Genomic DNA, 11,800 nt, shown 5'->3' with positions numbered 1-11,800 from the left:
GGCCAAATCTCCAGACAACTGAGAGAGAATGATAGCTCTCTTGGTTGTCTTGTTGCTGATGCTGGCTGTCCTGTCCTTCAGGAGGGTAGCAAAAGGGAAGCTGGACTCCAAGCTCAAGTGTCCCAGGAGCCTTCCCTCCTTGCCAGTCATTGGTAGCCTGTTGCATTTGGCTGGCTCCAAGCAGCCCCATCTCTTATTCTCCAGTCTGCAGCAAAAGTATGGCAGCGTCTTCACCCTATACATGGGCTCCCATTACATGGTAGTGATCAATGATTACCTTCATGCCAAGGAAGTGCTGCTTAAAAAAGGGAAGATCTTTGCTGGCAGACCTCGAACAGTAAGCAAACTATGCAAGTTAGTATTTAATCTAGGCTAGGGGTTTGTTTCTGAGTCTTGATTCAGCTTCAGTCAACTGTCAGGTAGAATATGGCTTCAAATGTACTTCTACATATGTTCAGTTGATTAAAGTTTCTTGAATGAGGTTGGGTGGGTAATTTATTGGGAAACTTTAGAAAAAGATGAATGTTATTCTCTTGATAAAAATGTCTCAAAATGCACTGGGAACAAAGTAATATATTAGTGCAAGTGTCTTTTTATTATGGGCTTAGTCTTTGAAGTTATTCTTCCGATCTCTTTGCTGTTGACTTGTCTCTCTTTAGAATATTTTAAATAATTGCTTTTATAAAATGTAATACATGATTGCATAATTTATTTCAAGAAATGAATTCTGAAAAATACTTAGAAATTATAACACTACTAAAATATGGATACAGTTGCTATTAAGACATGTTGCTTTTTCGGCTATGTGATTTCGAATTCTTTCTATGAGCCATGCAAATACATCATTTGGGAAAATTCATTCAATAAGTCCTCCCTTCCCAATTTAGAGATAATATTTAGGGAAAAATAACTTACAGACATTTATAATCTTAAATTCTCTCTCTAAAGGATTAAGCCCAATGCTTTCCCATGCTCTGAGATTATCCTATTGAGAAAAACAGCCATAGGTGAAGCATCAAGCCTCAGATCAAGATGGTTCATGCTGAAGATGGTTTCACCCCCATTTATTATTTGTTTAATATCCTGCCATTTTTCCAGGGGTTCATAGTGGTGTACAGAACACTGTCCTCCAAACTCCATTAGGAAAGATACTGTTCTTACTACTTGCTGGGCTTAGTCTAGGTCTCACTGAGCAAATACATTTGTATCTGAGTTTATAAATTTGGACTGCAGAGATTACATGATTTTCCATAAAACCCCCATAAAGTTAAGAGTATAAGAGGCATCAGACCCGTAACTTATCTAGCCTTATGTTCTGTTTCTGACCCTGGCCAACCAGATGCTGACTCACAAATGGAATTCAAGTTCAAGCCCTAGCAACTAGAGCCTTGCTGCCTCTTATCCTGGGAATAGCACATAGTTGGCATAGTTAGTAGCTCTTATTTCCTCTATTAATTTCTCTAATTGTCTTTTAAATTCATCTTATTTGATGGTCACCATCACATCAACAAAGGGCACCAGATCCTATAATATAGGTGCTGCAGTATGTGAAGAAGTGCTTCATTGTTTATCCTGATCATTCCCTATTCAGTTTTATTCAATGAAGCCAGGTTCCAGTACTGTAAGGGAGATGGGGAAGCATTCTTCTGTATTCTTTATATTCTGCATAACTGTATAGATCTCTCCCATTGCCCCAGACTCTCTTGCCTGAGTGAAAAGCTCCCTAAATTCATCCTTTCTGTAAATGTCTTTTAAGACCATTACCAGTGAATGAATTAGATGCACAAGTAATCTTCCAAGGCAGCAGTGAGATCATTGCAGAAGTGGCATATACTGTATGTGTGTGTTTTTCTTCCATCCAAATATCAACCAAATGATAATCTCACTGAATGCATTATAAGGTGTTCTGAAGAAAAGTAAGTTATTACATATTTTCCCCTTTTTTTGCTGCTGCTTCTCTTCCTTCTCCTTCTCCTTCTCCTTCCAGGTGACTACAGACTTGTTGACCCGGAATGGAAAAGATATTGCCTTTGCTACTTACAGCCCAATTTGGAAATTTCAGCGCAAGATGGTACATTCTGCACTTTCTCTGTTTGGAGAAGGATCTCAGGCTCTGGAGAAAATCAGTGAGTTGCCCACAAATAAAAATGGAGGAGCCCCAAACCAGGAAGAGAAACACTAGCAATGTACTGGTAAACAAAGATTAGATGAACCTACTCTTCTTGGGTAAAGAAGCATATAATCTAAATCAAGGGAATCTGCAGGCTGGGTTAAAAAAAGTCAAGATGGTGGCTGAGACCATGCAATTGTGGCCACCATCTTGACTTTTTTTAACCTATCCTTTGGGCACCTCTGATCTAAGTGTTATGAAATGGGCTTAAACAAAAGTTTGCTGCCTATTGAAGGTTTTGTTTTAAAGAGAGTGTTTGCATCCTGGAAATTTTATACATCATTGTCACAGTGCATATACTTTTTTTTTCTTTAATCCATTCAATCGTGTCTGATTCTTGGAGACTGCCTGGACAAGTCCCTGCAGTTTTCTTGGCAAGGTTTTAGAGACTTTTCATTCACATTGTTTGCTCAGAGAGTAACTTAAACTGCAGAAGAAGATGGGTATGCACCCAGAACAAATATTTAAGTGTAAAAGATAGGTAGACAAAAAAAACCTTGAAAAACTAAAGATAGTTTCTAATAAATGTTTGGGCAGGTAAACTTATGGTCACTTAAAAAAATCAAATAAATTATAATCTGAAACATGGCTAGAGGCAGTAACTATATTCAGTTTGTTGGACCCACATTTTTCTGTTCATTGATGACAGAAAGTGCAACAACAAAGTAACTTTAAGCTGTAGTGAAACAAACAGAAAATCATAAACTTTTGTCACTCAGATTTCTAAGTATATCTGAAATATAGAGACTTATTGTTATACCAGTCTTCACCATGTGTATTGTTGTCTTCATTGTTTTATTTTTGTATGTTTTTTTTAATAACTGTTATCTGCCCAGTGTTATGAATTTGGGATGGGTAGCCATATAAAGTGAGATAATAAATACATAAATAAATAAAATTTGCACAATGTTAGTTTACATTCTCTAGAGGGCAATCATGGCTGGCCATTTAAACTTTCTAATGGTACAACTGTCTCCATCCTATAATCTTGGCAGTTGGTTTATTCTGGGATAACTGTTCTTGAAAAAAGTGGATATCATAGTTTTAATCCAAACTTTTACTTATTTCAGGTAAGAATTGTGACTATGGAATGATCAGTTTGCTTATATGAATTTTCTTCATTAACATAAAGAAAAAGAAATAATTTACTTTGCTTTCTCTGCCCTTTTTATCACAAATATACTAAGATTCACCTGGGAAAATATTTATCTGCAGATTGATGCTTTTCCTAAGAGCTGCAAAAGAGGAGGTGAAACAATTATTTATTTATTTAGTTATTTATTCAATCTATATGGCCGCCCATCTCAAACCAGTGACGCTGGGGGGCCAACAGTCATAAAGGCTGTTTAGCCAAGAGATACTAAAATCCATCAGCACAACCAGGAAATGGGGCCCTTCACTCACTCGGGACTCGAGGCCCAGGCACATAGCCAGGTCTTCCAAGGCCTTCCAAAAAGCCGTAGGCCATTCGAATCTCAGGAGGAAAGATGTTCCAGAGGGCTGGTGCCACGGCAAAAGTTAATAAAATATACATCATATTTTCAAATAATAATCAGTAGAAAAATATGGTTATTGGAGCAAAGGGCAGTAGAGTTATTAAGATGCATTGTCCCTCCTAGGCATGCATCAGTGACTTATATTTATGTTGTAGGTAGCTTTAGGGTTTATCTAAGAGGGGAAAAAACTCTAGTAGGGTACAGAAAGTGTGATTCTGAGTTTTCTTCTATACAAGAGTTATTCTTGGCTACACATCATACCAGAAGAACCTGCCCTGAATGGATGTGGTACAACACAGCTAAATCTCATTTGACAAAGTAGTATGGAAAAAAAATCAGTCTAGGAATGGAAGCCACTAATAATGTTTCATCCTTCACTGCCACTTAGGGGTGAGAATCAGTATACGCTTGCAAACTGACTAAGGAAATGTGTTGTAGAAAATCATTTCCTCTTGGCACAAAGTCAGGTAAGTTTTAAAATTACATAACATAGGGCCATATCTTAGTCACTTTAAAAATAGTTTTAAAATGATTAAGTAGTTTTTATATAGTTCAATTTAGTCCCCAGATTTGTCTTTGAAAGATGGTGCATGGGTTTCTTTTGAGGATAAGAATTGGAAAGTCATCTCAGTGGATGGCAGCACCTGGGCAACCTTGCCTGGGCTTGAAAGCTAAGCAGGGTCAGGCCTAGTTACTGCTTGCTTGGGAAATCAGCAGGAAATTTCAGGGCGGTAGCGTGGGAAGCTGAAAAAAACATCTCAGAAGATGGTGCTCAGTAGAACCGGTGAGAATGGTCCCAAAGCACTGTTCAGTGGAAATTGAGCATGCTCATTGGTTATTGAAGTGACAGTTGGCTTTTATATACCTGTTTGGCTAATCAGGAAATACACATATAAGGTGACAGTTGGAAAATTAAAATAAACATACAATTGGGAGTGGAACATCTTACTTGGTTTTGGAATAACAGCCAACTAGAATCCCCACAGCCCTCCATTTTGGCAAGAGGAGATATTGCAAAATATTGCTGCAGGTCCCATTTTTCACACATACTAATACCAAATTAAATTCTCTGAGAGCTGGATATATGGTACAATGCATGCAGAAGATGAAGGTACTGACAGATTTTGTAGTACTACAAGATTTTCCAAGTACATAAAAGTTAGAGGTTCTAAGTACTGTTTTGTGATTATCGAGTGGAAATGCCACCAGAAAGCAGGGAAGGAAGAAAATGGGATGGAGTATTGTATCCTGGAAAATGGTAAGGCTGACTAGCTGAAACCATACCACACTGTAACAATGAGTGGCAAGATCCAGTTTTCACCAGCATGCCAGATATACAAGCCTCTAACAGGGGATTTCTTTCAAAAGGAGCTCTCCTGTGGATCTTATTGGTTCAGGTTTTGCAGAAGAAGAAGCAGTGATCTAAATAATCAGGACTTAAGCTATTTAGGATTTTAAACATAATTTAAACACTTAAATTGTATCTGTTAAGCATCTGGTAATCAGTGCCAGTCTTTCAGTCTAGGCATCAACTTGTGCTCATTTGAACTTGGTGGCATCAAAATTGAATAAGTAAATAAATATATTTTTAGGATAGCCCAACATAGGTTGCAATTATTAAGTAAGGATGTAGCCAAGACATTGATAATTAAAGCACTTTACAAGTTTTTCTTTGATCCTTGCATCAATCCTGAAAAATAATTTTATGCAAAGGTTTAGGAATCTTGTAGAGTTATTATTTTCACATGCCTGTTATATTGTGTAAGGTAGAATGCAGTGCAATAGAACTTGATGCCTGCCAGATGTTCTAGGCTATATTTACATGGCATATTTACTTTTTGTAATTTTATGATTTATTCAACCCAATTCTTTGGGTACATATGATACATAAAGTTAAAATGTGGTTGGTTCATTTGTTGTTCAGTGTATCATGTGAACACAGTTTACTATAGTTGGCCATTATTTCATCTGGGACATTAAGAAAGGAAGTTACTATTTGTCCAAGGTAAAAAGTAATCAAGCTCTGTGACTGAAGTTTTAACTGAGTAACCTATCTACAGATATGTCCAGGCCTGCAACTAGGGTCTGTATCACTTGGGGCAAACATGGATTCCACGCCCATTTTGGTGCCCCCACCACACTCATTTTGGTGCCCCCCAGTGCAGCGCCCAGGGCACATGCCCCACTTGCCCTCCCCCCAATTACAACCCTGGATATGTCTCTATCCTGGGTTAAAATATTCCTGTTTCTCCCTGATTCCTGTCTCCATACTTCCTGCTCCTAAAGGGATTCTTTCTTCTTGCATGGATTTCTTCTCTTGTGCTTTTCTTCCAGTCTCTCGAGAAGCAACTTCTCTATGTGCCACTTTGAGTGCTACACAGAATTCACCTTTGGACATGGCTCCTGAACTAATGCGTGCTGTTACAAATGTAGTGTGCTCCCTTTGCTTTAATTCATCCTATCAGCGTGGAGATCCTGAGTTTGAGTCCATGCTTCAGTATAGCCAGGGCATTGTGGACACTGTGGCTAAGCAGAGCATGGTGGATATCTTCTCATGGCTTCAGGTGAGAGATGTGGGGAAGGTAAGAAGCAAAATACATTTTCCCCCAAAGCCAAAGTTTCAAAGATAGCAAGGACAGCTCTGTTACCTCCACCCATTTCTGAAGGATGGAAAGTTCAGAAATGCCAGAGCTTATCCAGGATTTAATTTTCTTCGGATCCTTTTTCTTAAGCTGACATCGTTAGCTCCTATTTTGCTAGGAGGAGATTTATTGGCATACACATACATTTTGATTTGCAGTTGTTAGAGACTGTGATTATGATTATTTCTCTCCCCACCACAGTACTTCCCAAATAAAGACTTGGTTTTGCTGAAGAAGTGTGTGGAAATGAGGGACCAGCTCTTACACCAGAAGTTTGAGAAACATAAAGTAGGTATCACCACTCAAAAGAGTTTCTTTTGAGGACAATGATTGGAAAGTCATCTCAGCCGTTTATAGGCAAATCATACTATCCTCATATAACAGTGGGTCACAAAAACGAGGTTATTTTTAGCAGTATCAAAGTTATCACGTGACCTCTGCTCTGTTTCCATAAAAATCCCTAGTGAGAGATTAGGAGAGACATATTAAAGAGTTTATTTGAGCCATTTGTACTCTACCCTTTTCATACAACATCAGCCATATGCTCTTCATATAGTTAAGACAGTGGCTGTTTTGTGGAGTTTAATGTAAACAAAATTATGATGCTCACAGGCTAAAGTTGGACAAATCATTCTCTTCCTCAGCCTCATTTTTTATTCAGGTTTAATATGAAACTAAAAATGCTGCTATGAGCTTTTTAGCTTTACAAATGGCAGAGTCACATTTCAAGATGATAGAAATTAATTAATGTATAGAAATATTAGGCAGAGTTATGCAAATAAGTGGACATAATCCTGGGTTGGGCTGGAGTCGCTTCTCTCTCCCCTCAGTAACCACACTGGTCAAGAGCTTCTCTGGGACAGGGAAGGGAAGAGACCAATCCTGGCTGAGGTGGGGTAGGCAAGAGAAGCCACTGTTTTGCCTCACCAAGAAGGCAAGAGAGAGGCTAAACCATGAAAGCCAATCAATCATTTTTTCCTGTGGAAATAAATGGAATCCATTAGCTCTCACATAGTTACAGATTAAGATGACCAACATTCATCCTTTCTCAGACACTGGTATCACCAGTTTCAAGAGTGTTGTAGAAGATCCCCTCTCCACAACTGTGTATTAGAACATGGTTCTTTCATTCCCTCTCACTGTTATTGAAGGCAGCAACTACATTCTAAGGGCAGCAACTGGAAATGGAATGGCATTCAGACAGGGGGGGAAATTGTTTTGTGTTTTCCTGAGTATCCTGAGTATCCTGGCTTTGGCTAGTAAGCTATAGCTAATACTTACAAAAAGGTTAATCTCATTCTGTTCTCTTCCACTGTCCTTTGAATCCTACATGCCCCACATTTTTACACATTACGAGTAACATTTGACTAATAATAAATGAGATCCAGGCGGGTGCAGTGGTAAACACATTGGACTAGAATTGGGAGACTCAGGCTTAAATCCAGCCTCGGCCATGGAAGCTCACTGGGTAATTTTGAGCTAAACACTCAGTCTCAATCCAATTTACCTCACAGAATTGTTGAGGGGGAAAATTGTAGTGTGGAGTGCTATGTATACTGTCTTGAGCTCTTGGAAGAAAAGTGTGATAAAAATCCAACAAACAAATACATATTGGAAATGCTCCAATTTCTATTTGTTGCTCTACTGTGGCAGCCAAGTCCACCAAGTAATCTTCTTGGTGGTGTCCTTCAATCATCACTACTATCTATTCTCATTTTCTCCTTCCAGGAAGTGTTCAGCAGTGATTCTGTTAATGATCTAATTGATGCACTTCTGAGGGCCAAACTGAACATGGAGAACAATAGCAACCCCTTCCGTAAACAAGAACTAACGGATGACTATCTACTCATGACAGTGGGTGATATCTTTGGAGCTGGTGTGGAGACTACCACAACTGTGTTGAAATGGACTGTGCTCTATCTCTTGCATTACCCAGAGGTAGCAGCTTCTGCAGTTCTACCTATGTTCTTTGGAAGAAATGTATTGACTATGAGTTATGTAAACAAAGGAAACAGACATCTACATTAAGAGTTCCACAATTTAGATCCTTAATTAAGAGAAATCGATTCTTCCCATCACATTTAGCCATTGTTGTTTGCAGAGGCCATTAATGGAACTACTTTTGTCATATTTTTGTAAATCACACATGCATCTAGGCACTTCACAATTTAAACTGAATCATACAATAACCAAAAAACAGTAATTGTATTAAACTTTCTTAATATTAAACACTTCCCTAAATAATTAAAAAAATGTTTTGCAATGACCAAATATCAGAGCCTACCTAACCTCAACAGGGAAAGAATGCCACAGCCTGGGCCTATTAAGAAAGCTCTTGCTTCTGCATACTCTCACCGGTGGCACAGAGGAACCAGAGCATCTCCCTCAAGCATTTAAGTCTGCAGGGAAAGGAAATGGGTATAAGACTACCAGTAAGATATACAGGTCCCCCACCATAAAGGGTTTTATATACAGTCAGTAAAACCTTGAAGCTGATCCTTGAGATCACAGAAAGCCAAAGGAGCTCCTGCAACTCAGGTTGATAAAACAGAGATTTGGGGATCTCTCAGATCACCTGTTCTGCTGCATTTTGCACTGCCTGAAGTTTCTGGATTTGCTTCAAGGGAGGTCTCATCTAGAATGAATTAGAGTAGTCCAGTGTGGAGATATTGCCCTGAAGAATGCTGAACAGGACTCTCTTTGCTCCTAACTAAAAACAATGTTATAGAAATCAAATTGTACTCTCTGTTTCCAGGGTTTTCTGACTTCCATTAGCAGTAGAAGTACTCAAGCTGATTTCTTCCTATTGTTGAATCACTGTCTAGGTCATGAAGCAATTCCCCACAGCCATCATAAATTACCCTCCTCAGTTCCTTCCTTCTTCCTCCAGGTACAACAAAAGATCCAAGAGGAACTGGATCAGAAAGTTGGTTTTAACCGACACCCACTACTTGCTGATCGACAGCATCTGAATTACCTCGAGGCTACCATTAGTGAAATTCTGCGTATCCAGCCTGTTTCGCCACTCCTTATCCCTCATGAGGCATTGGCAGATACAAGGTGAGAAGGACCATTTCCAATAGTGGTTGTTGATGGGGAAGAGGACTTTCAATGAAGAGAATGTTCCTTTTTTCTGCAGCATTGGGGAATATCATATCCCTAAGGGAACTGAAGTTGTAATCAACCTGTGGTCCATTCACCATGATGAAAAAGAGTGGGATGAGCCAGAGAAATTTAACCCAGGTGGGTATACCACCATTCTTACTCTCTGTATATACGGATGAGTGTGGCCTGTTAAAATTCCTTTATGGTCAAGGAGGACTGCTTTTTTAATATATATTGCCTTTTGAGCCCACTGCCATGCTCCTCAGAGCCCAACAGCCTATCAAAGCACTTCTCTTCAGCATCCTGCTCATTGGTATTTTTATCTCAAATATGGCTGTTCCTTGCTACAATTGCTACTACTACAGTACGTATAAATTTGTTTTCCCCAACTGCAGCTGTGTGAGTGATAACGTGATATTTTGGGTAATTAGAGAATCCTTGTTCAATGACAAATTTAGGAATGATCTGTATGGATATTCCAGTCAAATTCTTCTAGAATTTATTATTGAGTTTGCCATGTTTCCTAGGGAAATGCTTGTGTTCTTGCCCCACAGATCGTTTTCTGGATGAGGATGGGAACCGGATCTACTCTCCCTCACCCAGTTACCTCCCCTTTGGAGCTGGTATCCGTGTTTGCCTAGGAGAAACCCTGGCCAAGATGGAGTTGTTTCTCTTTCTAGCCTGGATCTTGCAAAAATTCTCACTCAGTGTTCCCGAGGGAAATACACTGCCTGAACCAGAGGGTAAATTTGGAGTTGTGCTTCAAGTACCAAAGTTCAAAGTGAAGGCTACTTTGCGGGAACCTTGGAAAGAAAAAGTAATGGAACAATAATACTATTTGGGTCCCAACTGTCCCAAATAATCTGACAGAAAACAAAGAATTTCTTTTTCTGAATCCGTAAAATCAATATAACTCCAGAATAAGAGGTACAAAGATAGGACCCGTTACTAGGTTCATAGGACCAAAACAGAAAAGACATTACAATTCTAAACAATATTTTTCCCAACAAAAACTGCAGTCTCTTCCCTACTCCAACTCTCTTGCATTATCCCCATGGAAAATAAAAGGTGTTGCAAGGTAGAGTTGGTAGGGTAGTTTTTTGGGGGGACGGGGGGAATGATATAACATTGACAACTCCAAGTAAATAGAATATTCCCCATATATACAGAAGCAACATCTAAACTGTTGCACAGGATCCTTAGATATTTGAGTTAAAAAGTACAAACAAGATTTTCAAGGAACAAAAGATGCTGCCTTCAAGAAAGACAGAACATCACAATATCTTTTTAGAAAGGTGCAATGTGAGAAAAGTGAGTGATGTGAGCACCCAGAAGAAATGGACAGTGTGTCAACTTCAAAGCGGTTCCATCTTTTTTCTGCTGACTGCATTTCCTTAAGGAGAACATGGTGGATGGTGGATATGGCCAGACATACTTTTTTGGACGTATTCTTTTCTCTATTTCTCTTTTCTGCTACACTCTAGCGGACTCTCCACTTACATTATTGCAGAGAAATTTACAACTTATAACTCTTCGAAAACCGTTAAATCTTTTATTTCGCCAAATGTTATTGTGTTACATATCTGCCTCCTACTGTACCTTCTTTATATTATGCTTATCCCATACATATTCCTTGAGCAATATTTGGGTTGGATTGGAAAGCTGAATTTCAACACTTTGTAGGCCTATTTACCAACAGAACACGTACAGTATTTTTCTAACTTGAGATAAAAGTCAAATAAAAGATAAATATCTCCTTTCTTCCTCTAAATATGACTTTTTTACAGTTTCCCAAATAAACAGCTATAAAAATATTTCATCTGAAGTAAGCTGAGACAAGTAAACTTTCTGTTTAAGGAACAAAGAAATGTGTTAGGATCCTAAGCGGGTCAGCTTTTATCTACACAACAAAACTCAAAGAAAATGATGAGCATTTTTTCCTCTGGCTATCTCTAGCTATATGAGAGCCAGTATGGTATAGTGAATATAGTGTATTGGATAATGACTTGGAAGATCCAGGTTTCAGTCTGTCCTCAGGCATAGAAACTCACTGGTTATTTGATCCACTCAGTCTACTTCAGAGTTCCTGTCTTGAGAATGAAATGAAGGGAAATCACCATATAAACTCTTCGGGAAAAGGCAGGATATAAAGCTAGCTGTAAAACAAATATGTACAAATGGTGGCCTTAATTTTCATTGTGCTGAAGCAGCTATGTGATAGTGAGATAATTCTACTCAATAGAAATCATTCCCTAAAGAGCTAACCTACTATCAATGCAAAATCAAAGATTTGGCAGGCTGATCCCTAATTGTCCTCAGGAAAGCAGGAATTACAACATGGGAGTGAAGTTGTTCTCTCAGATAAATCAATTCGTTTGATTTATCTG

The 11,800-nt window shown here is 38.7% G+C and overlaps 1 protein-coding gene across 1 annotated transcript; it reads left to right on the top strand.

Moving 5' to 3' along the window:
* On the top strand, positions 1-10,490 carry LOC134500069 (steroid 17-alpha-hydroxylase/17,20 lyase). The gene is made up of 8 exons (XM_063307094.1): positions 1-337; positions 1,988-2,126; positions 6,001-6,230; positions 6,510-6,596; positions 8,037-8,246; positions 9,199-9,368; positions 9,448-9,551; positions 9,968-10,490. Exons 1-8 carry the CDS (start codon positions 29-31, stop codon positions 10,243-10,245), a joined length of 1,527 nt encoding a protein of 508 aa, XP_063163164.1. The 5' UTR covers positions 1-28; the 3' UTR covers positions 10,246-10,490.
* The last annotated feature ends 1,310 nt before the right edge of the window (positions 10,491-11,800 follow it).

The sequence above is a fragment of the Candoia aspera genome, chromosome 6 (genome assembly GCF_035149785.1).
Source record: "Candoia aspera isolate rCanAsp1 chromosome 6, rCanAsp1.hap2, whole genome shotgun sequence".
Classification (NCBI taxonomy): Eukaryota; Metazoa; Chordata; class Lepidosauria; order Squamata; family Boidae; genus Candoia; species Candoia aspera.
Note: the sequence above shows the minus strand (reverse complement) of the source record. Positions and strands in the feature narration are given on the sequence as shown.

Coding starts and splice junctions, on each gene's coding strand:
- LOC134500069 (XM_063307094.1), top strand. CDS start 29: ATGATAGCTCTCTTGGTTGTCTTGTTGCTGATGCTGGCTGTCCTGTCC. Junction 2,127..6,000: donor TCAGGCTCTGGAGAAAATCA/GTGAGTTGCCCA, acceptor CTTTTCTTCCAG/TCTCTCGAGAAGCAACTTCT. Junction 6,597..8,036: donor AGAAGTTTGAGAAACATAAA/GTAGGTATCACC, acceptor TTCTCCTTCCAG/GAAGTGTTCAGCAGTGATTC.